The sequence below is a fragment of the Clupea harengus genome, chromosome 21 (genome assembly GCF_900700415.2).
Source record: "Clupea harengus chromosome 21, Ch_v2.0.2, whole genome shotgun sequence".
Lineage (NCBI taxonomy): Eukaryota > Metazoa > Chordata > Actinopteri > Clupeiformes > Clupeidae > Clupea > Clupea harengus.
In genome coordinates this window covers 4779587-4802351 of record NC_045172.1, presented here as the reverse complement: position 1 = coordinate 4802351, position 22765 = coordinate 4779587, and the positions used below count along the sequence as shown (strand labels likewise).

Sequence of the window (22765 nt, the reverse complement as noted above, 5' to 3'; positions counted from 1 at the left end):
ATTTTATGCCTGGCTATATCGAATTTTGCCGTTATTTAATCAGCTTTGAGTAGGAAAGACCCATTGTAACATCTCAGGAATTAACTCAGTGGTGGCAGACATCAAATGTTGAATGTTGCCTATTCCCAGTGAAGTTCCACTTTCAACTATAATTGAAAAGCGCGTTCAACTTCATGATACTAAATCTTTGATCTTATCTGGCTTCTCGGCTAACCTCAAGCGTTAAGTTGTCTTTCATCATATCACACGACATGTCTCCCATGTGACACGTCACCTGGACCATTGCGAGGGCTATTAGTAATTTATGCGATACATCAAATTTGCCACTGGCGGCACGCCAGGACCCGCCCAAGAATCACCACCTTTAAGTGAAATCAAGTGCGCCTCCTCCTTCTTACCACTCACATGTTCACGGTCTAGGCTGAGGGTTCGTGTCTGCAGTTTTAAAAGGAAAGACTGCTGTCAACCGCGGACAAGAGCGCTGGGAGAGACGGCTGGAAGCAGTTGAAGGAGGAGGAGACCGGGTGGTTATTACCTTTCATTGATTTCAGGAGTTTTCTCTCGTCATTGACGTGTGGCTGATTTGGAAACGTTTATATATTTGTATTTACTTAAGAACACTTAAATCGTGTGAAGGGGGAACAACAACTTCTGCAAAGAAAGAAACATAAGATTGACACCGGAGAAAGAGGAAAATTCAAGCCAACAACCAAATATACCCTCTTGCACAATTGCAGACTTGCATGCCGAGTGATTCCAAAGACATGAATTCCGTCCCTCAATGACCGGACGCTGAGCGATCACCCTCAAAATCACATCTCAGATTTATAGTTCTTGTGGAGTGTTTGTTTATTTCGTTTGACTACATAAATATGTTTCTGAGTTTTTGCACTCTGGTGACATTTGTTTTGGGACTGACCCGGTGTCTGGGCTCCTACGTGCCCTGCGAGCCGTGCGACCAGAAATCACTCTCGATGTGTCCCCCGGTGCCCGTTGGTTGTCAGCTGGTGAAGGAGCCGGGTTGCGGCTGCTGCTTGACCTGCGCGCTGTCCGAGGGTCAGGCATGCGGTGTCTACACCGGCCCGTGCAGTCACGGGCTCCGGTGCTTGCCGCGGAGCGGCGAGGAAAAGCCTCTTCACGCCCTCCTCCATGGCAAAGGCGTGTGCATGAACGAGAAAGTATACAAACCGCTTCATCCGGCAAAGGGTAAGTGCATGGCGTTGTGAGTCTCGGGTGTGTGGGGGAAATCCTGCTGGTGGTCCCGTTTGTGCAGCTATATGTGTTCAGTTTTTCCCTGTGTTCAATGCAAATCAACTCTATTCTTTATACTAACCTACCACAAGGGGAAATTGGGTCATTATGAACAATTTATGTAATCTTGTAAAAATTCAAACCATGCTCTGAAAATATTTGACAAATTATGAATTATCATCACATCATTTTCATTCCCTTTCACTTAATGATTTTCATAGCCCTTTGCTACATTACATTTGTTGTTTTAAATACTCACACAACATATACATGAGCACATAGTGTTACTTGTGTTTTAATAATCCGCCGCAGAGATTGACCAGATCATCACAATTAACAAAAAAAGAAAATCCTGCTCCCCTATGTTAGTCCTGTCCGCGCGTGGAGTCTTTCTGTTTGTCAGCTGTGAAAGGTGAACATCAAGAGGGGGCTAAAAGTGATGTTTGTGTTGTCAAAATGGCTTTACCCTGAGGGCTGCATCTGGGCCCAGAATGGCACAATGATTACAGTTATTGGACCTTAGAGGCTCCATTATCCTCCAGAAGAATAGCCCTGTGACCGCAATGACCCGTGCTGTCGGAGGAGCTCAGAGAGAGCTCACAGAGCTCTATTACAGCTTTCGGAGAGGAATTTCGCTCCCCGACTGACTCAAAAATTCCCCTGCTACGCTTTGCACTCTGTGTTATAGCTGAGAGAGAGAGAAGGGGGAGAGTGAAAGAGAGTGGAAGAGAGCAAGGGAAAGAAGAAGAAGAGGAGAGAGAGGGAGGGAGGGAGAGAGAGGGAGGGAGAGAGAGCGGGAGAGAGAGAGAGCGGATGGCACACTGGGCTGACATTTGTGCTGCAGTGATTCAGCAGAATGCTGCTGGAACGTTTGCGCGACACACCGTCTGTCAGGCTGCAGAAGGATTTAGAGTGGCAGTTCTCATTTCCTGTGGCCTGCCCAAGTATATACCCAACCACCTACCAGCTGGAGCAAGGGCAGAGCGGGAGCGTGCGTAAGAGCAAGGGAGGGCGAGAGGGAGTGAGTGAGAGGGCAAGTGAGTGAGTGAGTGACAGAGGCAGAGAGAGAGAGAGAGAGAGAGGGGGGGGGGGGGGGGGAGAGGGAGAAGGATAGTGTGCACCAATGAGGGCGACAGTGAGTGAGAAGAGGGGAGAGGGCAAAAGGAGCGTGAAAAAGAGTGGACCAATGAGGGCAAGAGGGTGGGGGGGGCAGCAAGAGAGAGAGGGGGGGGCAAGAGAGAGGGGGGACAAGAGAGAGGGGGGACAAGAGAGTTAACAAGGGAAAACAAGTGAGTGAGTGAGACACTTAGAGGAGAATAAGGTCAGGTGTCAGGCTATCCTCGGAGGACCGCGCCAAAACCAGATTAGCATGAATTCCCTGAGCAAGACCTCCAGATTAGGGGCCAGAGGGGCCCTCACTTATGACATCCTTCAGGAGGGGTGGCTGAGATGCGGTTAACTAGGGCTGGCTGCATGACGGTCAAGACCTCAGATTAAAAGAGACGCAAAAGTGATTGATTATCATGCTCGGTGCACCAAAAAGATTGAGAGTGGGGTTGGGGGGGGGGGTTGAGGCAAAGGCAGGAGGAAGGGGGTGTTCCTCTAATTTGTTGTTGGTGGCAGCGTCACGGAAGGCTTGGGAGATTTGCTCATCTGGTGTGACCTTGTTTCACTGGCTGCTTAGCTCCGTAGCGTGTAGCGTGTAGTAAGCAGCGTGTGCTGGAGTCCGGGGTAGGAGGGAGGAATTGGTGGGCTGGGTGAGTGGTTACTGAGAGGGGGGCGGCGGATGGAGTCTGCATATAACCAGTACTGGCTCTCTCTCTGTCTCTCTCTCTCTCTCTCCTCTCTCTATAGCCCTTTCTCTCATATATATATATATATATATATATATATATATATATATAGAGAGAGAATATGTATATATATATATATATATATATATATATATATACTGTAGTGAAGGGAGAGAGCAGTGCCCTCATCAGGCCTTGAACATGGGGTATCAAACCTGCACCCTGACTGCAATGCCAAAGAGCTACTCTCACTACTCTCATACTCTCAGCGCATACTCAACCATAGTGATGGCACTCTGTCACACACACATACACGCGCACACACACATATACGCGTACACGCACGCACACACACACACACACACACACACACACACGCATGCACACACTCAGGAGATCAGTTTCAGCGGCTAAGATGTGGGGATGTGAGATCTAGCGCCTTTCTGTTCGCCTCATTTCAGCATGTGTGAGGATGAATGGGGTCACTCACAGTTTAAGCTTCAACGGTCAATTCATGTTGAGAAAAACAAAAAACATACATGCAACATGCAGTGATGCTCCTGATTGACCATGTCCCAGTCATCCAATACAGGAAACCAAATGACCTCGACAGAATATATATATATTCATTTTCCACTAATGTTTCTTTATCTTAGTCTATTCTGTGATTGTTAAAGAATCGCTGTGCAGCATTTTTAAGACACCCGGTGCCTCATATGCTCAGCACGTTTGAATGACATTTCTGGGGCAAGTTTATGTTTCTCTCTACACGTTCCTGCTGAAAGCACAAAAGTGATGAAATATGCATGTAGTGTCTCTCTCTCTCTCTCTCTCTCTCTCTCTCGCTCTCTGCCAGGCTCCAGTGATTCTCCTAATAAAGTTTTACAGCGAGTTGTTCAGCATGCATTTGTCACTCACACCTGGGAGAGCTGAAGGGAGGAGGAGGAAGGGTGCCCAGCAGCTGCGGAATCACACACACGCGCATGCATGCATGCATGCAAACACAGACACACACACACACAGAAAAATGTGTGGGAGAAAGGGGTGCAATCTAACTGTCTGTTTTAAGGGTCAGGGGTGCAGAGAAAGAGACTGTCCACCTTGAAGGCCTTTGGCTTTGAAAAATGTGGTCATCATTATTGCAGTGAAGTTCCTCCACTGCTCTCTCTATAAATGCCTTCACGTATGATACTTTATCCACTCGCAGTGTTACAGCTTTAATGGAAGTATTTTTTTGTTTTAATTATTGCAAGATGGATGAGGCAAGTGCAGATGATGTGAGTTTAACCTATTCTGTTTAACATTAGACCCAAAGCAGGGATGACATCCCCCCACGGCTACATTGCTGTAGAGAGCAGTGGAAAATCTGGCTTGTTAGATTTCTACGTATTTAAAATCCAATAAAACTGGACATGGCCAATGAATGACTGAAGCACCGGGTTCAATCAGTGATGCGGTATTCTCACAGCTGTGCCGTGACCATTGGATGCAGCATGGAAGGATGTCGGTATCCAGCTGCCTTTCCATGTTGGAGACGAACAGGACCTGGAGAACGGAGGAATTTGTAGGGGCTGCGGCCTGACTCTCTAAAGCATATCCCATGCACTGTAAAAGCCAGTCAGCCACATACAGCAACCGACACCCTTGGTTTTTAAATAATTGCTCTGACAAATTTGGTTGTCATAGAAACCTTCTGTGGGTGTGCCTACAGCTGTCACATGACACCTGCAACCCCCCCCCCCCCCAAAAAAAACCACACACGCACACACACACACGTACACCACCAACCTCCCTTTTCATCAGAAACTTCTATTGTGAGAGGGAGAGAAGGAGAGAAGAGGAGAGAGCTTTACCTTCTGTGCAGGGAAGAGTGAGGGAGGGGGCACGGGGGAGGGGGGGGGGGGTTGATGCACGTGACCGTTCCTTCTTTGGCTCGTTGCCAGAGCACTGGCTCAGTTTCAGAGTGTCCGCGTCAGACTCGCTAAGCCTCCTTTACAAGCAAGAGAGTCGGAAAAACTGAGCACTCACTCCAGCCAAAAGAGAGGGAGAGAGAGAGAGAGAGAGAAAGAGACAGGGAGAGGGAGAGAACTTGATTCCAAAAGAGGAAAGAAGAGCTCTATTGTTGTCAGTGAGGAGATACTGGCCTTTTTAAGTCAGTGGCTGAAAGACAATATGGAATACAGTACATTTGTGTCAAGCAGGAATGAACACAGGAGAGGGGGAGTGAGAGATAGGGAGAGATGCACAAAAAAAAGAAACATACATATTACTCGTCTTGTCATGGATTTATAGGTCTGTTTTGTTTTGGCAAGGCTGCACTAAACTCATGGTGAGCGAGCAAGAAAGAGATAGAGACTGAAGGGGAGAGAGAGAGAGAGAGAGAGAGGGAGGGAAATCAACCCCAAGAATAAAACGACTCATCCTCATCTGTTAGCATAATCTGCTGCTCACCATGTTTATCCAGCTGTGATGGATGGCAACTGTTCCAGGAGGCCGTTCCACTCCCCCCTCCTCCTCTTTTCATTTCTCCTCTCTGTCCGCTCACACACTCCCTCTCAGAAACCCAAGTAGCTTCCAGAGAGTCCAGTGTTCACGACTGGGTTGCTCCACATACTGTGTCACTCAGATATTGTCAACATCTTATTGTTCTTATCCTACAATGAGGGAGATCATTATCCCCTATAGGTATATAGACATAAGATATAGGTATGTTGGACATAATGGTTATGTCCTGGTAATGGTCTTACAAGTAGGACTCAACAAATCACTTCTTTTGTTATTTATTTTCTTCTTTTCCCACTATGAAAGAAAAGGAACAAAAATGGCGAAAGTATTGAAAATACTAAACCTGTGTCAGGACTGTTTGTTTTCTAATGACTCAATTTTTTACCTTCTCTCCACAGAGCGGGAGTCCCAGGAAGATGCCCGTGTTGTCGAGGTAACAGAGGATCTGCTTCCGCCAGCTAAAGTGCCACTGTTCCCAAGGGACCACATCAACAGCAAGAAGGCCCAGGCCATGCGCAAGGACCGCAAGAGGCAGCAAGCCAAACTCCGCACCATGATCTACGCGGACCACCCACCGCTCGCCTTAGACAAACATCAGCCAGAATTTGTGAGTTCGACAGCTACGAAAACAACCAGCAGACTTCTGAAGTCCCTTTACTAATACGCTAACTATCTCGCTAAATAATTATCGGAATGTAGATTGGCCAGGGTTGAATAAGAATGGTCTATAACCCGAGACTGGAGGTTCCATGTGTAAGCATTTGTGCAATTTCTTTTAGATTGCTATTGCATGTAATTAAAGCGTATTAAAATGCCCAAAGTCTTTCTTTTATCTGGCTTGATATAAAGGCAAACTTCCAGTTTAGAATGCTTAAAACATTGAGAGAGGTTTTTTTTGGTGATTGGCCAACGAAAAAGGCCATGACCTATCACTATTGACCTCATTGCTTAGCTTTGTAAAATATGTGTGATGTGTGTCCACAGGGTCCCTGCAGAAGAAAGCTGGATGGCATCATTCAGAGGATGAAGGACACATCCAGAGTCATGGCCCTCTCCCTCTACCTGCCCAACTGTGACAAGAAGGGCTTCTTCAAACGCAAGCAGGTACACAGCTGAAACTCTTAACACCACTGAGGTTCAGAGAGGGTGTGACTGACAGGTGCAACTATGCTTGAGGAGGATAAAGACAAAAAAGCTGGATGTTAAAATATATTTGAATGTGTCCCGCAAGGTTGGTGTGAATTGTTGAAGGGGGGGGGGGGGGGACAGCCTTGAGACTGTGAAACTTGAGATTTCTCTGTATTTCTGGTTTTTGGTTATACTGCCAGTCATTTTCCTTGTAGCATCTTTTTAAACCTGTTTGTCTGCTTGCTTGATCTCAGTTGACCCCTTGACACAGCAGGTGTGAAATTGATCCCGCACGCACACTCAAAACACACTAGTAAGGTTAGCCTTCCTGAACATATGGGCCATATGGATATATATATATAGACATCTAAGAATTCAAAGAACCACTTTCCTTGTTTTATTTTTGGGCTTTTCGTCTTCTTTGTGTGGGGTCGTGTTTCTACGTGGTTTCTACGTGGTTGTTTGTTTACTGTGTCTCAGCTGTGTCGTCTTTCACTCACAAAAGCAAGGCTAATGGTCACTGCCCTGACGGATGCAAAACAATAGGGAAGTTGGAGGCACGTACCTACGGGCCCTCCCAGGACAAAATGTTCATGCGTTCAGTGCTGAAATGTCAGTCTGTTGTGCTGTTTTTCATTTAATATTTCTATTAAGTAAATCTGGGCCTTCTCTCTCCCTCCCCACGCCGCAGTGTAAGCCGTCCCGTGGCCGCAAGCGGGGCATCTGCTGGTGCGTGGACAAGTACGGTGTGCAGATGCCAGGGACCGACTACAGTGGAGGAGACATCCAGTGCCGAGACCTGGAGAGCAGCAGTAGCAACAACAATGAGTGAGACCGCGTGGGGGTAGGCACTTCCTGTCACATGACCCCCCCCGAGAAGGCCACAACCACCAATCATGTCTCATCATAAATGTGCAGAAACCTTTTGTAAGAATATTAGACCGTATGGCCAGAATTTGATTGTCTGCTTAGAGTTTCTTTTTTTTTTCAGTCCTGAGAATATATTAACACACAGGAGTTTCACTGTGTTTTGAACATACTTATTCTAATGGTGAGACTTGTTTAAGACCACCTAAATCATGTCCACCGCTAGCCACACTGAAGATGGGTGCCAGAAGTGAGAAGAATTCCTTTTTGGCTTTATTCTGTGTGTGACTTGTATGTGTCCATGTTAGTCTTTGTCTAAGCACTTAAAATGACTTTTTCCAGGTTCATTTCCTCTTCATTGTATCAAATTTGTTGAAATGTTCAGTACAAATACCCATTAAATAGTGAATCTATCAAACAGAAATATCTTCTGGCAACCAATTGCCTTTGACAAGAAAAGGTGTAGTCAGTTGACTTGCCTTTGTAAGCTAGCTTTTGTAAAATACTACAGCCTCAGCTTGAAAAGTACTGTTTTGTATGTGATGCCATTGACTAGGGAAGCTCTCAGACCACTATCATTGCAGTATCGACACTTGAGTACTGCCAGACACTTTGGGAAATTAGTTCCCCCCCCCCCCCCCCATTTGATTGTTTGTTTTTTTCTGTTGAATTATAGACTCTGCTTGATCATTGTAGTAAAAAATCCTTAGGACTTTTAATTCAAAGAATAATGGTGCTTAAAAAATCACAATATGAACCTGTAAGCTATGACTTGTGCAAATCCAGACAAAACTCCCCCCCCTCCCCCTCTTGCACAGAAGAGGTCCTCGTCATTTGAATACAAGATGGTTGTCTTGTACCCACACTCTGGCTTCCTATGTAAATCTCAGTGCCTTTCTTCCATGACATGAGCGATTTCAATACTGATTTACATTGAAGCTGCAGAGGTAGACATACCCACAGAACATCACCACACCCAACTGCTATTAGGAAATGGTTCTTTGGGATTCGTGTCAAAGGGCCATATTCCTGAGGTCCACTGGACAAGTGGATGACAATATCATGTTTTCTTGATGCTTTAGATATGAGGGCAGCCAAGAGATTTTTATTGCGTTGTGCTGAAACTTGGATCCACGTAGGGTCCATAGGTCGAATGCTACACGACGGCACTACTCTGTATGGCTCTAAGTTTGATGCAGGTTGGGAAGACACATGTTCCATCGCCTTAATGTCTTCCCTTGAATAATGACAACTTTGTGTGGAAGCAAGCAAACAATCGCTGTTTCAAAAACACACGGTCATACTGCTTGGGAATCCCCTCCAAAGCTCTCCCCTGCCAACGCTGAATCAGTTGATGAAACTGACGACTCCACTTAATGTGAAGGAAGTGAGGACACGCCTCAGGCTTTGGGGTACTGTCATGTCAGAATGGCAGCCTTTCTCTCGTGGTGGTGTGCTCGTGGCCCCATTGTTAATCTTCTGCATCTTCCACTGCTAAATAAACCAAACAATAGTTTGGAATAGGCTAAACTAATAGCTCAACTGAAGATGATTTAAGTGTCACGGTGACATCAGGCAACCACCAACTTGCTCGCAAGCAGGACATAATACGTTCCTAGCACCAGCATTCACATCTATTCTTACTATAGGAACTTGTCGCATAGATGGATAGTAAGCAGCCTACGTGTTTTATAACTTGGAATTGACCCCATGACCTTGGTGTTTGTAGCATCTAGCTAAGCCAATGTAGCCACAGGAACCCACCACCAGTTGAAGGCATAGACTGAGTGGCTCTGACAGGGGTCTTCTGGCTGACAGAGAGCTGACATCACTTTTGAAGCTCCTCCCTACAACAGGACTGCAATAATTCACCAGTCCCAGTAGTCACCTGGCGGTTGCTAGCGGTTACAGAGCTTTTCTGGACCGCAGTGGCAGACAACGATGCAACTCCGGCCGGGTGAGTGTAGGGAGAGAGTGCAGGTAGAGGAGGAAGCATCAAAAACGTGACCCCCCCCCATCCGACACCTCAATCAACATATCCAAGTTAAAATGACAAACGGCATCTTGGAGTGTGAGGAAGCCAACACTGCCAGCAAAGCACTGGGATCAAGCCAAGGTCCTGAGTCCCTTTATGTTTGGCAAGGTGGGTGGATGGTGAGGGGTCTCATCCAGACACAAGTAATGTCGCATTTACCAATTTCACCTGCTTTATTGAGAGAACAGGGTCAGCCCAGAGAGGTGAGGCGCTACCTTGTGGTCATCGTGGGTCAATGGGCTTCAGTCGCCCCCACTGTCTATGTAGCAGGTTAACATAGATTATGGGTTATGACACCACTGATGCAACTGGGTAGGCAGTTCTCATGTGGGAATGTCTTTGTTTTTCTTTCGGTCTTCATGTGGTCATTGAAAATATGAAGTCTTTCCTGGTGTGCAGTGAAAAGGAAAGAATGGTTCCGTTCCCACACTCCACTCACCCTTGTTTCCCGAAAAAAAGACGTCATGCACAAGTCTTCCTGTTAAAAAAAAAAAGACAAAAATGATATCCAATATCACTGTGTAATATTTATTCACCTTGTAATTTATGTACTCTACCTTTGTCTTTTTTGTAATGACAAAGCATTTATTTAAATAAAATTACATATTCAATTATGAAAAGATGTTTTAATTTACTCATGGAAATACTCCAAGTTAAAGCAATGTTTTTCTACTGTTCCATGACACTCATACCTACACAGACTAACCTACAAAACAATTTGTATTGTAGTTTATAAACTTGTCCTCACATAATTTTCTGTGTCTTCACATTACTTGGAAATGATTCTTGTCCTGTTGGTATTTAGTATTATAAGTCTAACCAGGCCAGAAGAAGACCTGCCAGGATCTGAACCCAGGGCCTCTTTGCCGGATGAGCTAAAAAACCTTTTCCACTGCAACACTAAATAGCTGCGTGAGTGACATCCTCTCTCCACAAAAATAAATAAATAAATAAATAAATAAACAAGAATGAGGAAAATGTACAGTAAGGACATGGACGCAAAGTTGGTTTAATATGTGTTTAATATAGTACTGTAAGACATGACTGGAGAGTACTGTGTAATGTATGTATGTTGTACATTCGAGATACAATGAGCTTCAACAGAACCATAGAGTATAGACGGAGGGCTGTGAACATATAGCATACACTACAGCTAGAGATTCTACACTTAAACACAAATTCTGAGAAAGAATTGGTCTGAAACACAAGAAAGCTAGTTCCAGAACGGAGTAGCCTATCAGTCAAAAGTACGGTGCCAAATCACAAGGACTGCGACGCCTGACATTGTCAGGTCTGTTGCAAACGTGCCACTGTGTAATTGTTTGATCTTTATGAAGGCTGAGTTATAGTGACTTTGGAGAGAGTAGAGGGTACTGTACATACCCTATCTTAATCCATGTTATTTTACTCCAAAATATAAACATAGTGTGGAAATCTTTTACAATGTGCACCTATGGAGGTCAATGGTGGTCAGAAATGCCACCTTGTCAGAAATGACCACTAGGTGGAGCGTAAGCACCAGTGCAGACAGTAACGTCTTGCATGAAACAGACATTTTGTCAGTATTTTTTAACACAGACATTAAATCAAATAAAAATCATTTAAAAACTGAAAGCACCTTCAGGATGTGAGTGGTAAACTATATTTCCAGTCAGAAATTGGTTAGAGTTTTAACATTAAACTAAAGGATTGTTAATGTGTTAAAGATATGTTAGAGAAGGTTACCAGGGGATCTTGTGTTAGACTCATTGCATGTTAGTCCTCTAAGTCAAAATCATTCTGGGAGCCACAAGGAGTCTTCTATGGGTCTTAGCTTAAAATCCCTGTTTAAAAATGGCTTCTTTTATCAAATAATATCCAAAGAACTGAAAACAGTGAGAGCTGAACAAGGTCCTCTCTGCCAAGCCACAACACATAGTCAGGTAAGGTACAACCAAACCAACCAAACAGACTCATTACTAACTAAAAACACCATGCTGAGCTTGTAGGTATAGATCAGGGGTTTTCAACTGGTTTTGTCCCAGGGACCACCATTCTGACTAGAAAGTAATTTGCGGCCCACTGATGTGCCTGCGCGCGCGTGCATGCGTGTTTGTAACCGCCACCGCCACCGCCACGCCCTTCCCCCCGCACACATATTCTGCCTATAACACTTAAATATGTGAAATTATGCAGGCAATGTGAGTTGGCTATTCAGACTATTTAGATTGACATATTTTTCTTATTTTAGATATTTTTCACGATATTCAAGAGTAATCTGGAAATGTGTTGAAATACCGAAGGAAATTTATAAAAAATAAAAAAAGTCAATGGTGAACTGATCAACGGACCCCCTGCAATGCCTTCGCAGACCACCAGGGGGCCGCGGACCCCCGGTTGAAAACCCCTGGTATAGATGATGGAGAATTGGATTTGCCACAAACTAACCATATGGTGTCCTACAAGATCTACAATCATCTACAGCTCTAGGGATGTCTAGTTTTCCTAGTATCCTATTTCTCCTAAACAGCACCCCTAACATACATATTTGGCAACGATCAGTTGAATCTGTTGTCTGTGTGAGGTTGAACACCTCACACCAAAAACAAAATGTCTACAGCCACTCACACAAACACATATATCTGTACAGCTCACTTTAATGTTGAAATACTGACTCTACTGGGCCTGGTTGTGCCCTCGTACTGGCTGTAGGGGTAGAAGAGGGTTGGGGGGGGGGGGGGTTAGGGGGGGGGGGGCAGATGGGCAAGGGGGCTAATTTAAGGGTGCAATCGGGGGATTCATTTCTGGTCCTCCAAGGTACTGGCTGCAGTTGGGGTCGCCTCTGACCACTGGGGATTCTGGGATTGCGCGTCCAGTGTGGGGGTTGACACACCAGCACTCGCCTCTCTGTCCGTTCACCGACATCTTGCACTGAGACATAGCCAAAGGAAGAATCACCATTTTCAAACGAATGAATGAATGAATGAATGAATGAATGAATGAACGTTTTGAATTGAACGGTCTATATTACCACAAACTCCATTACACTCCATCTGTACTGCTATCTAGACCCACCACCTATGTTATAGCAGTCATACAAGCTGACAACGTCAATCTTTCATACCTCATCATGTACGTGTTCACAGGAGGATCTTTAAAAGCCTCCCCAGCCCCCTTCCCCCACTAAATACACGGAAGATCCCGACTGTGGGGAACATAGAGGTGTGAGTCCCACCTGTTTGAGGTTGTACTGGCCCATCTTGTCACAGTTGGGGATGTGCAGGGCGTAGAGGTCCTCCAGCGGCCCCCTGTTGTCCCTGAAGGGCATCTTAGAGATGCGCTCCAGCACCTGGTCCAGCTCCTGCTGACACTGGGTCTGCAGAAAGCCAAAATAGGAGTTTGAAGTAGGGTTGTGTCCCGAAAAAAGGCTGTGCCAGGATATCACCACTCGTGTATACAATACATTGTTTGCCTGGAACTGTTCAAACTCATGCCTTTTGTGTGGTTAGCACTTTGCTCTAACAGTACAGCTACTGGAAGATAGCAGAAAACACACTGACACAAAAAGATGAGTCTTCCTAGCATCGGCGATCGATTAACATGTCTTACTTAATGCTGCCTCTCAGTGCAAGCTGTGTAATTTGAAGTATCCCCTTACATAAGCTTAATCCCCACCAGACTTCAGAAATGAGACACAGATCTTTTCAGTCGCATAGAGCAATGACCTAAGACAAGTAGCCATGCCTGCTGCACATTATAAAATGTCTTCTTCAATGACAGCTTGTGTCAAGTCCTTGGAGTTGGACGACCGCCGCACGGATCTTATCTTAAATCTTGTAGCTAATTCCTCTGCATTCCTCCCAAATTATTTATTTGTATTTATTTATGTTTTTATATATATAAATATATGACTGGCACAGTGTTCAGCTGGAGCCATCGACAGTAAGTAATCTGTCTGGGTTTTCCCTGCTGAGGCCAACACTAAAAACACACATGCAAACACATCAAAACTGGCTGAGCCCCCTTCCTCCCAATTTTCAGCTGATCCTGACACACAAACCTGGCTCAAGTCTGGCCCACATCCAGGCCAGAGCTGGGCCTTTTGTGTGCCTATATCAGTTGTTCAAGAGTTTACCTCCTTAGTTCCTATTTGGGAGCGCTAACTACGGAGCCTCTCTGTTGAGCCCAAGGCCTTGTAGAGCGACACGTTCCAAATGTCAACAGCATGGGGTGGAGATCTGCTACCATTGAATCACAAGAAGAGCGGTGGCAATCGAGGGCTACACTCTGTCAATGTCAGTGGTTTTGTCTCTGGTAATTTCACTTAATAGCCCTTAAGAATGCACACAGAGTAACATATGTCAAAGAGAGAGAGGGAAAGAGAGAGAGAGAGAATGAGATGGAGTGAGAATAAGAGACAGAGCGGAAGAGAAAAGGGAGAGACAGAGGGAGAGTGTGAGTGAGAGAGAGAATTGAGAAAGACAGAGAGAGAGGGAGAGAGAGAGAGACAATGTGAGAGAGTGAAAATGAGCCTCAGAAAGCAAAAGAGGCAGGGAGAGAGAGAGAGAGAGAGGAGGTTAAATGTGCTGGGAGAGGCAATAAGCGCCTGCTCGTTAATGGCCAGGAGAGCCACTCTAATGGAGGGCAGTGGGGCCACTCTCTTTCACTGTCTTTCTGTCCGCATGAAATACCTCATCAACATCCACTAGGGAACGCGTATGATGAGATATGTGCACTTATTAGTGAATCTCACCAGCCAAGAGCAAAATAAAAACCTGCAATATCATTCCAAGGAGGTATAATTACAAGGAACATTTTGTGACATATTGTTTTTTGGTTTTGTTGAAATTGTTTCTTCTTAAATCTGCCTTGGAAACCACAACATTACGATGTGGCAGGATAATTTATTCTTGTCATATAATTTTCTCATAGAAGAGTCTCTGAATTCCCTCCATAAAACTTGGATAAAATATGAAACTGATGAAAATTGGCAACAGTTCATTAAATATCAGTTTCTGGCTACACCAGCAGGGGTCAGTATTACTCTTCTCATTTGGAAGTAGTTTGTTCCAAACCTGCTGAATAAGTCTCATTTAAAACTATTGATTAAAATAAAGAAGAAAATAAGATAATATGTGATATCATGTAATGCTATCATTGAAACATGTAGAAAAGCCACTGCACAAAAACAGAAAAGATTGTTGAAAGTTGAACGAGTACAGCACATGGTTTGACAATTTTACAAGTCATGTTATCAGGCACCATGTAAATCATTCACCCTATTTACATTCTCCGTTCTTCAACATATCATTGAACTCACAATCATGTCGAAGTGGGTGCTGAAAGTCAGAGGCTTGGTTCTGATATCCCAGGACTATTTCCTACAGCCCGTGGGACAGTGTCGATGTCACTGCTTTGCACCCCCCCCCCCCCCCCCCCCCTCCAAACCTCCTATTTAATGGATTTGAATAGCGACCCAGATTAATAGTCTGCCGGAGGCCCAGAATTCCTAGCTACTCCCCCAGAAGTCCAGAGGGGGGGGATCGCTTACCAATTTTGGGCGTGGTGCCTTGGGATCTTCCACTTTGTTGGACTTCATCTTGGCCTTCTGGCCCAGCCTGTGCTGCCTGACGGCGCTTTCTTTGGGTCCGATCCACAAGTTATCTTTAGTGGCCTTGCTGACCGGGGGAACCTCTGTTAGGCCCAGGTCGAACGGATCGAGCACCTCACCTGTTTAACAAAACAAACAAACAAACAAACAAACAAACAAACAAAAAAGATACATCTCTCTTTTAGTCATTCAACGCCTCTTTCAATCGTTCACTTTTTCTGTCTGTCTGTCTGTTTCTCTCTCTCTCCTCCTTTTCTTTCCTCTGATTATTTCTAACCAGCAAATTATCTCTCAGAACTGTCCATTAATTAGCACAAGGCTGCTGGAATTGTTGTCTTTTGACAACAATATGCAACAATCGTCAGCAAGGTCCAGTCTCCCCGGCCTTACAACTTACAACTCTCATCTCATCTGATCTCTGTGAAAGTGTGATGTAACGATAACAGTGCTGACCATACTGGGTGAGTACACACATTCTCACACACACACACATACACACACACACACACACACACACACACACACACACGAGGAGTTATTTCTAAGTTACACAAGCCTAATAACCGAGGAATGGCGAGTCAAGAAGTCAGTCTCAGAGGGTGACTCGACATGGAGTCAGATGCGTGCTCTCACTCTCCTTTCTCTCCTCTCCTCTCCTCTCTCTCTCGCTCTCTCTTTCTTGTTCTCTCGTTTTCTCACAGTTTTCGAGGAAACTGGTAGGGATTGGAGGCGATAAAAAGTACCACGCTGAGAAGTGATGTGGTACATATGACACTCTTTTTTCCTCTCCCCATGTTTAATATACTACAAGTTTAAATCCTGAGGGAAAAAATGCCCACTTTACCGAGCCTGTGGAAAACTGGACCAACTTCAGCTCGTAATCTTGAGATGATGGGGGTCGGGGACAGAGGGGAAACCTCACAAAATGTACATTTTTTTTACCCCCCATTAAAATACTTCACTCTGACAAACCCATGAGGTACCAAGAACTGCGGTTGAGGAAATACAAAAAAAACTCCAAACACCTTCAACCATTGACTCCAGTTTTCAGTGATTTCCCAAATGTTCCTCGTGTCAAAACAAAACCCTAACAGCTGCCATTACCTAACTCTCCTGCCCTACCCTCTCTGGGGGGGGGGGGGGGGGGGGGGCTGTCCCTGCCCATCACAGCAGGTGATGCAGAAGCCAAGTGTAATCAGGTGTGTGTATGTGAGTGTGAGTGAGTGAGTGTGAGTTTATATATGTGTGTATATATATGTGTGTGTGTGTGTGTATGTGTGTCTGAGGCTGACTATCGTAGCCATTGTTTTCTCACATTACATAATGGCTCAGCCCCTGCACGCACATTCCTGCTCCCTCGGTAGAAACCTGAGTTCTGAGGGTGTCTTAGCAAAAGAGGGTCAGACCCCGTGGGGCAGGGGCACTATGTCTGAACACTCTGTCCTGCCACTACCCAGCCCCCCCCACACACACACCCACACACACACCCACACACACACACCCACACACACACACACACACACCCCTGGCCACCGCCGCTGGGAGGGGTTTCATCTAATGAAAGGGCCCGTTAGGCTTCTGCTGACTCGGCACTTTCAGAGTGCTTTACATACCAGGAATTTTAGTGTGAGGCGTGCTCAGAAGATTTTCCACGTTTTTTCCATGCTAAATATGCTTTATTTAATTAGCTGTTTGAACAAGCTTGGTTACGACATCCCCTACAACTGATGTGTAGTTTGAGGACTCTACCTGTCTGATGTAAATGACTATGACATGTGTTACTATTATGGATTGCCAAAAAATAATTACATGAACAGAAATATATTACATAGGGTACAGATATTCTTATAGAATAGTAACCTCATACTTGTATATTAAATTCAGTGGTACATTACTAATATAATTGTATTGCAACCGAGGCACCAGTTGTGCTGATGATCTACATAATTCAGTTCAATATGGCCTCTTTCAATGCTAGAGGTTGTCTCTGGGACTGACTTCGAATCTAGCTCTGATTTAAAGCAACTGTGTGCAAGAATGTAAATGTCATTTTGAGGTGTGTTTTTATAGCCAACTAGTTTTAGTATGATCCTCAAATTCATTTGGATGACACAGAATATGGTCATGTGAAAGACATATTCTTTCTCACAAGCCAAGGCTAAGCACTGTGTGGTTCTGAGGTCCGGCAAAAAAAAGGTCTCACAGTGTGAAGTCACCTATAAAAAGACACCAGTTAGCATGCCAGCAAGCTTTTATCAATGCCAACAGTGCTGTTGGTGGTGTTGGTAAGGTTTTTACATGTCTTTTAGGTAGTTAGCTTGCTAGTTTTAGATCAAACTCCTTATTTCTGCTTTATGGTACGAGCAAATTCAACCTCAGTTTCTGTCAAATAGTCACTTTTCCTTTGTTTATAAGTATGCTTGGACATATTCTACACAGATACCATCACCACAGAGAACTCAAGAAAGTTATTTTACAGGGCCTGGGGGTGTGTACGTTGGAAGGAACCGCTACGCTACATTCACATAACAATGTATTACTCAAGCTCATACAAGAATCCCATAACTTTCCGATGCAAAAGATTATGTCTACATTCATTTACAATGACTGGTTCAATTCAATGACTGGGGATGCATTACTGCAACTGAATATGTTTTCCTCAGGAAACAAGTACTACACATTACATTTAACACTGAGCTATCTATATAAGTAGTGGCTTCAGTGAAGCACACACATAAGGCCTCCCTTTGAAATGAACTACTGCTTACATATGGCAGACAATACATACGAGTCAAAGACTACAAAGAAACTGCGATTCAGCATCTTGTAAATCAGTGATATTGCAGCCTCGTGCGGTTCAAGCAGGACTGAATTCAGCACTCTCACTTTCAATACAGGCAACTGAACAACCAAAAAGGTGAGGCTCTAAGTCCATGACATCACTGTCTCTCTTTCCAGGGTATTTCCAGTGAGGCTAACTCGAAGCCTAAATACTCAGCTCAAACAAGGTAATTGCATCCACTACTGGGCTCAACTTCATCACCACAACAAATGTCACTGATTATCATGCAACTGCGATCTGGAGGTTATGAAATCGTGGGCCTCGGTAGCTCGGGTGGCTCGTTGCACAAGCAAGGCCATTGTCTCACCACAGCGGCCTCGGACAGAAACCCGCTGCACGTCGTCGAGCTGAAGCACGCTCCTCATCTTACCTCTGAACCGATCCGACTGAGCGAGAGTGCGTGTAAAAGGGCTTTCGGGCCTGCAGATAAAGGTCACGGCAGACTGATAAACAAGGCTACGATTTCACCTCGTTCACCACAAATATAGTGTACAGAGTTTTTGGCACGTGGAGAACATACAGCGGTTGCCCTAAGTGACACGAGCAGTGAAGGGTGGGGGGGGGGGGGGGGGCTGTGCTTGCACATGTCGGGTTTTGGCTCTAAAGTTCACGGGGGGTGCGAGGGGAAAATGCTGATGGCGATGATGCCGATGCCATTCTGACAACAATGATAATGATCGTTCGAATGCTCGGTGCAATTTGCCCGAACGTTTGCGGAACACGTGGAACATCGGCTTGAGTTTCCTCTCCCATCTGTTTCGAATCTCAAATGGAAAATGGCAGTGGAAGTAACGAGATTGAGATCAATTCGTCTGAGTCAGCTTTAATTCAATATCCACTGTCCTTACAGCGCTAAGGCTTTGGACGTGCTTCCCTCCCCTTAAGTTCAGAGGCTGCCTGGATGCTTTGCTCACTTCCCTCTGTTGGCAGACAGCTCACATGGATCTTATGAAAAACCAGACCCGTTCTTTGGTCAGGCAGATCTAAACAGTAAAAAAAAAAAAGAGGTGGACCTTCAAGAGATAACTATTCTCTTGGACAATGCTGGTTTAGAACAAGCGTGACTGCCTGAAGAGGGGGACCTTCAAGAGATAACTATTCTCTTGGACAATGCTGGTTTAGAACAAGCGTGACTGCCTGAAGGCAGGGCCTGAGTCATCACATATCAGGGTACACAAGGGTGAAATTAGTAAGTACATGCTACAAACACACACCAGACAATAGCTCTCTCTTTCATTCTTTCATACACACACACACACACACACACACACACACCATCATGCTCTGTCTCTCTCTCTCTTTGTCTCACACACACACACACACACACACACACACACACACACACACACACACACCCTCATGCTCTGTCTCTCTCTCTCTCTCTCTCTCTCTCTCTCTGTGTCTAATACACACACACACACACACACACACACACACACACACACATAGACATAAACAGACACACATACTCTAACACAAGCATGCCAAAATATATCTTTCATAAGGAAAACGGCATGGCATGTTTTTCCTCATCCGTGTGCCACTGGAGATCGTCCGATTATCTTAACAGAGCGAACGTGACATTTGTGGCTTTCGGATGGCCTCTCGATTTGGCCGATTCATGTCGCTCGGTCGAATCGTGTCGCTCAGTCTTGACTAAAATGAGAGAGAGAGAGAGAGAGAGAGAGAGAGAGAGAGAGAGAGAGGGGTCCGATTCCAAGCTGGGGTGTGTATAAAACCCCCTTAACGTTGGAAAACAATGCCATGTCATGATCGCTCACAGTTGGAGGCAGACCTCGGGCAGGCCGAGCAGGGGAGCTGTGGCGAGGGTGGAGGAGCCTCCAGCTTCAGGCTCATTTCACATTGAGAGGCTGGAACAGGACAAGCCAAAGAGGGGCTGATGGCCTGGACAACACCCATTCTGCTTATTGGTTGCGGAATACTCTGTGTTTCTCTGTGTGTGTGTGTGTGTGTGTGTGTGTGTGTGTGTGTGTGTGTGTGTGTGTGTGTGTGTGTGTGTGCATGTGTGTGTATACATGCCTGAATGTGTGTGTGTGTGTGTGTATGTGTGTGCCTGTACGTGTATGCCTGGAAGCGAGAGGGAGATAGAGAGTGTGTACATATATTTGTGTATGTGTCTGTACGTGCGTAGTCTTTGCATTGTGTGTGTCCCAGAACGTTTGTGCAAATGTTTGTGTATGTGTGGGTGTGTGTGTGTGTGTGTGTGTGCGTGTGTGTGTGTGTGCATGTGTGCATGTGTATGTATGCATGCCTGAATCTGCGTGTGTGTGTGTGTGCCTGTACGTGTCCATGCGCACACGAGGGGGACAGTGAACATGAAAGTCCACGAATGATAACAGCACCCCCCTCTCCCCTGCACCTCCCCACCACCCTGGTCAGCTCAATAACATTTCTGACATTGTTTGTGTTATCTCCAAGCTGCTGTGGGGAGCGAGAGCGAGTTTATTCTGGAACGCGCCACGCTAAGATTCTTGGCATCCGCGTAGCCGAGCGGCCCGAGGGGATGGCAGCCGTACCCGCTTTTCAGCAGAAGCGGAGGGATTAGTTTGGTCTATTCCAGGCTGCCGGGCACTGTCTTCACAGTCCTGTAGGTAGTCTGGAAGCGGGGCGTTTATTTTTAAGCCCACTGCCAGGAGGCCAGGAGCTTTATGAGGTTTGGGATTTTTTTTTTTGGTGTGTGTGTGTGCATGTGTGAGTGTGTGTCTGCTGGAGTTGGATGTAACGACTCACTCCACACAACATCATATTCACCCCCCCCCCCCCCTCCCAAAAAGATACACCGCTCCGCTCCCGCCCGCCCCCCAGCAGAGACGAGACCCATTTTAGTGCCGAGATCAGCCTCCAAATTTCCACTGCATAACCACCTCTGATTGCTGCTGCCTTTCCACCACTAATCAAGGATTGCTGCTGCAACTCTGCACAGGACCAGCACTACATATAGCCCATCTTGGTTACAATCGCTCAATAAAAGGCCAAAGGAGGCCAGCAAGTCAAACCAAGTCAGTTAAACCTGAAATGTTAACCCACTTTTGTATAAATAACTTTGCACAACTACCGGTTAAACTCTTCAGCAGCAGCAGCAGTAGCAGCAGCAGCACCCAGATAGCCTTCCACACATAACTCACCATTAATGTTCTTTCATTATCAATCAGCATCGGACACTGTTAGTCCTAAATGTGTGTCATCCCTTCATCCCCCTCCCCCCCTGTCCACAGCTACTGAATGGCAGGAAGTGGAGGTCCTTCCTCCGCTGGCTCAACTGCTGTTCCACCCAGAAAGACCTGCAGCCCAGCAGGGACTCCTTTGGATGTGCTCAGAACCCCATCCTCTGACATGCTATGTGACAGATTTACAGGAGAGTGGGGTCAGAGTACAAAGGTCCGCTTTGCTAATCATTCTTGCGAAAGAGGCTGGGGAACTAGGAAACTCCAGTTGCAAAATATCAACAGAGGTTTTTTTGATGGGGGGGGGGGGGGGGGGGGCTTGTCCTGACAGAGCAAGGGGCCTGTTGAAGTGTATACAACAGAAGGATTCAGCGAAATTAATACTGTGCAAAAGGTGGAGAGGGCACATTGCTGGAAAAAAAAGGGGAGGTTCAAAGAGGAGCCCGACTGTGTGTGGGGGTGTGGGTGTGTGTGTGTGTGTGTGTGTGTGTTCCTTCGTGTGTGTGTGTGTCTGTATGAGAGAGAGAGAGAGACAGAGAGAGGGGAGAGAGAGAGATAGAGAGTGCTCTTTGGAGGAGGCAGGTATTGATGATGTCAGTCTCTTAATCAAATCTACTAGGCATGCCTTGGTTGGTGCTTCATTGGTCAATGATATGTTTTGTACCGCTTACTACAGACACCCCAGGCAAATGACCTTTAATCATTAATAAGTTGTCCAAAAAAACTGCATATGTTCATGAAGGGCTAAATTGATTTAATTCCCATTCAAATAGAGCTATGCAGTGTGTGTGTGTGTGTGTGTGTGAGTGAGTCTATGTGTGCTTAAAAGCAATTTACCAACAGTGGTTGCCAGGACAACATGCATTTACAGAAATAAAGTGCTCGAGGCAAGAGGTAGCCTATGTTTGCCAACAGTGTTTTGAGTGAACATTGTAGTGCGTTAACACACAGTTGTGCTCTCGCACAACACAGCCACTCAACAAGCTTTATCACTTACCACTTTGTTCACGATGTTCCACCGTGGGGTCCGTGTCCACTTTGCGTCCGCAACGCCCGTGCCCTTTCACTAGCTGTTCCAGAGGCAAGTCTGAATCCGGCTGAGGGTAACAGCGGAAACCGCTAGCACATCTCGGGGTGTACACGCCGCAGAACTCGCCTTCTTGACGGGCGCACACCGGACAGCAACCGCAACCAGGCTCCCGCACTATCTCTGCGCAAGTCTCCGTGAGCTCCGGACATGCTGCCTGACGCTCGGCAGTGCAGCTTGGACAGCGGAAGACCATCTCACCAAGTGCCGCTCCCGGGAATGCCACGATCACCAGAACCAGGCTGCAACCTACGTAAGATAACATATTGTTAAGCAAAGTACTGGTCAGTTCCCGTCCGAACTGCAACTTCAGGTAAGAGGCGACTGTGCATGCGAACAGGTGAAGAGCTCAGCTCTAGGTTTTGCACGGTCCTATCAGCGGTCCTGTTTCACTGACATCACAGGGGATGCCAGCCGCACGCCGTAGCCTACTGTAGCTGTGCTCAGGGGGTGTTCACACGTATCAGCTCTAGGGACAGGTT

General features: G+C 45.8%; 2 protein-coding genes across 2 annotated transcripts; one reads left to right on the top strand and one right to left on the bottom strand.

Annotated features, from left to right (window-relative positions):
• The first annotated feature begins 386 nt into the window (after positions 1-386).
• Positions 387-9564, top strand: igfbp5a (insulin-like growth factor binding protein 5a). Its single transcript, XM_012821063.3, has 4 exons — positions 387-1206; positions 5948-6156; positions 6534-6653; positions 7369-9564. The coding sequence occupies exons 1-4, from the start codon at positions 873-875 to the stop codon at positions 7507-7509; spliced, it is 804 nt and encodes a 267-aa protein (XP_012676517.1). The 5' UTR covers positions 387-872; the 3' UTR covers positions 7510-9564.
• A 2301-nt stretch (positions 9565-11865) lies between these two features.
• igfbp2a (insulin-like growth factor binding protein 2a) lies at positions 11866-22718 on the bottom strand. The gene is made up of 4 exons (XM_031558970.2): positions 22194-22718; positions 15110-15288; positions 12794-12934; positions 11866-12489 (listed from the first exon to the last, which is right to left on the bottom strand). Exons 1-4 carry the CDS (start codon positions 22546-22548, stop codon positions 12331-12333), a joined length of 834 nt encoding a protein of 277 aa, XP_031414830.1. The 5' UTR covers positions 22549-22718; the 3' UTR covers positions 11866-12330.
• Between the last annotated feature and the right edge of the window lie 47 nt (positions 22719-22765).

Excerpts from the sequence above, each read along its gene's own strand:
- igfbp5a (XM_012821063.3), top strand. The coding sequence starts at position 873 with ATGTTTCTGAGTTTTTGCACTCTGGTGACATTTGTTTTGGGACTGACC. Across the intron at positions 6,157-6,533 it reads ACAAACATCAGCCAGAATTT|GGTCCCTGCAGAAGAAAGCT; the intron begins GTGAGTTCGACA and ends GTGTGTCCACAG. Across the intron at positions 6,654-7,368 it reads GCTTCTTCAAACGCAAGCAG|TGTAAGCCGTCCCGTGGCCG; the intron begins GTACACAGCTGA and ends CCCACGCCGCAG.
- igfbp2a (XM_031558970.2), bottom strand. The coding sequence starts at position 22,548 with ATGTTATCTTACGTAGGTTGCAGCCTGGTTCTGGTGATCGTGGCATTC. Across the intron at positions 15,289-22,193 it reads GGAACATCGTGAACAAAGTG|GTGAGGTGCTCGATCCGTTC; the intron begins GTAAGTGATAAA and ends TTTGTTAAACAG. Across the intron at positions 12,935-15,109 it reads AGGCACCACGCCCAAAATTG|ACCCAGTGTCAGCAGGAGCT; the intron begins GTAAGCGATCCC and ends GGCTTTCTGCAG.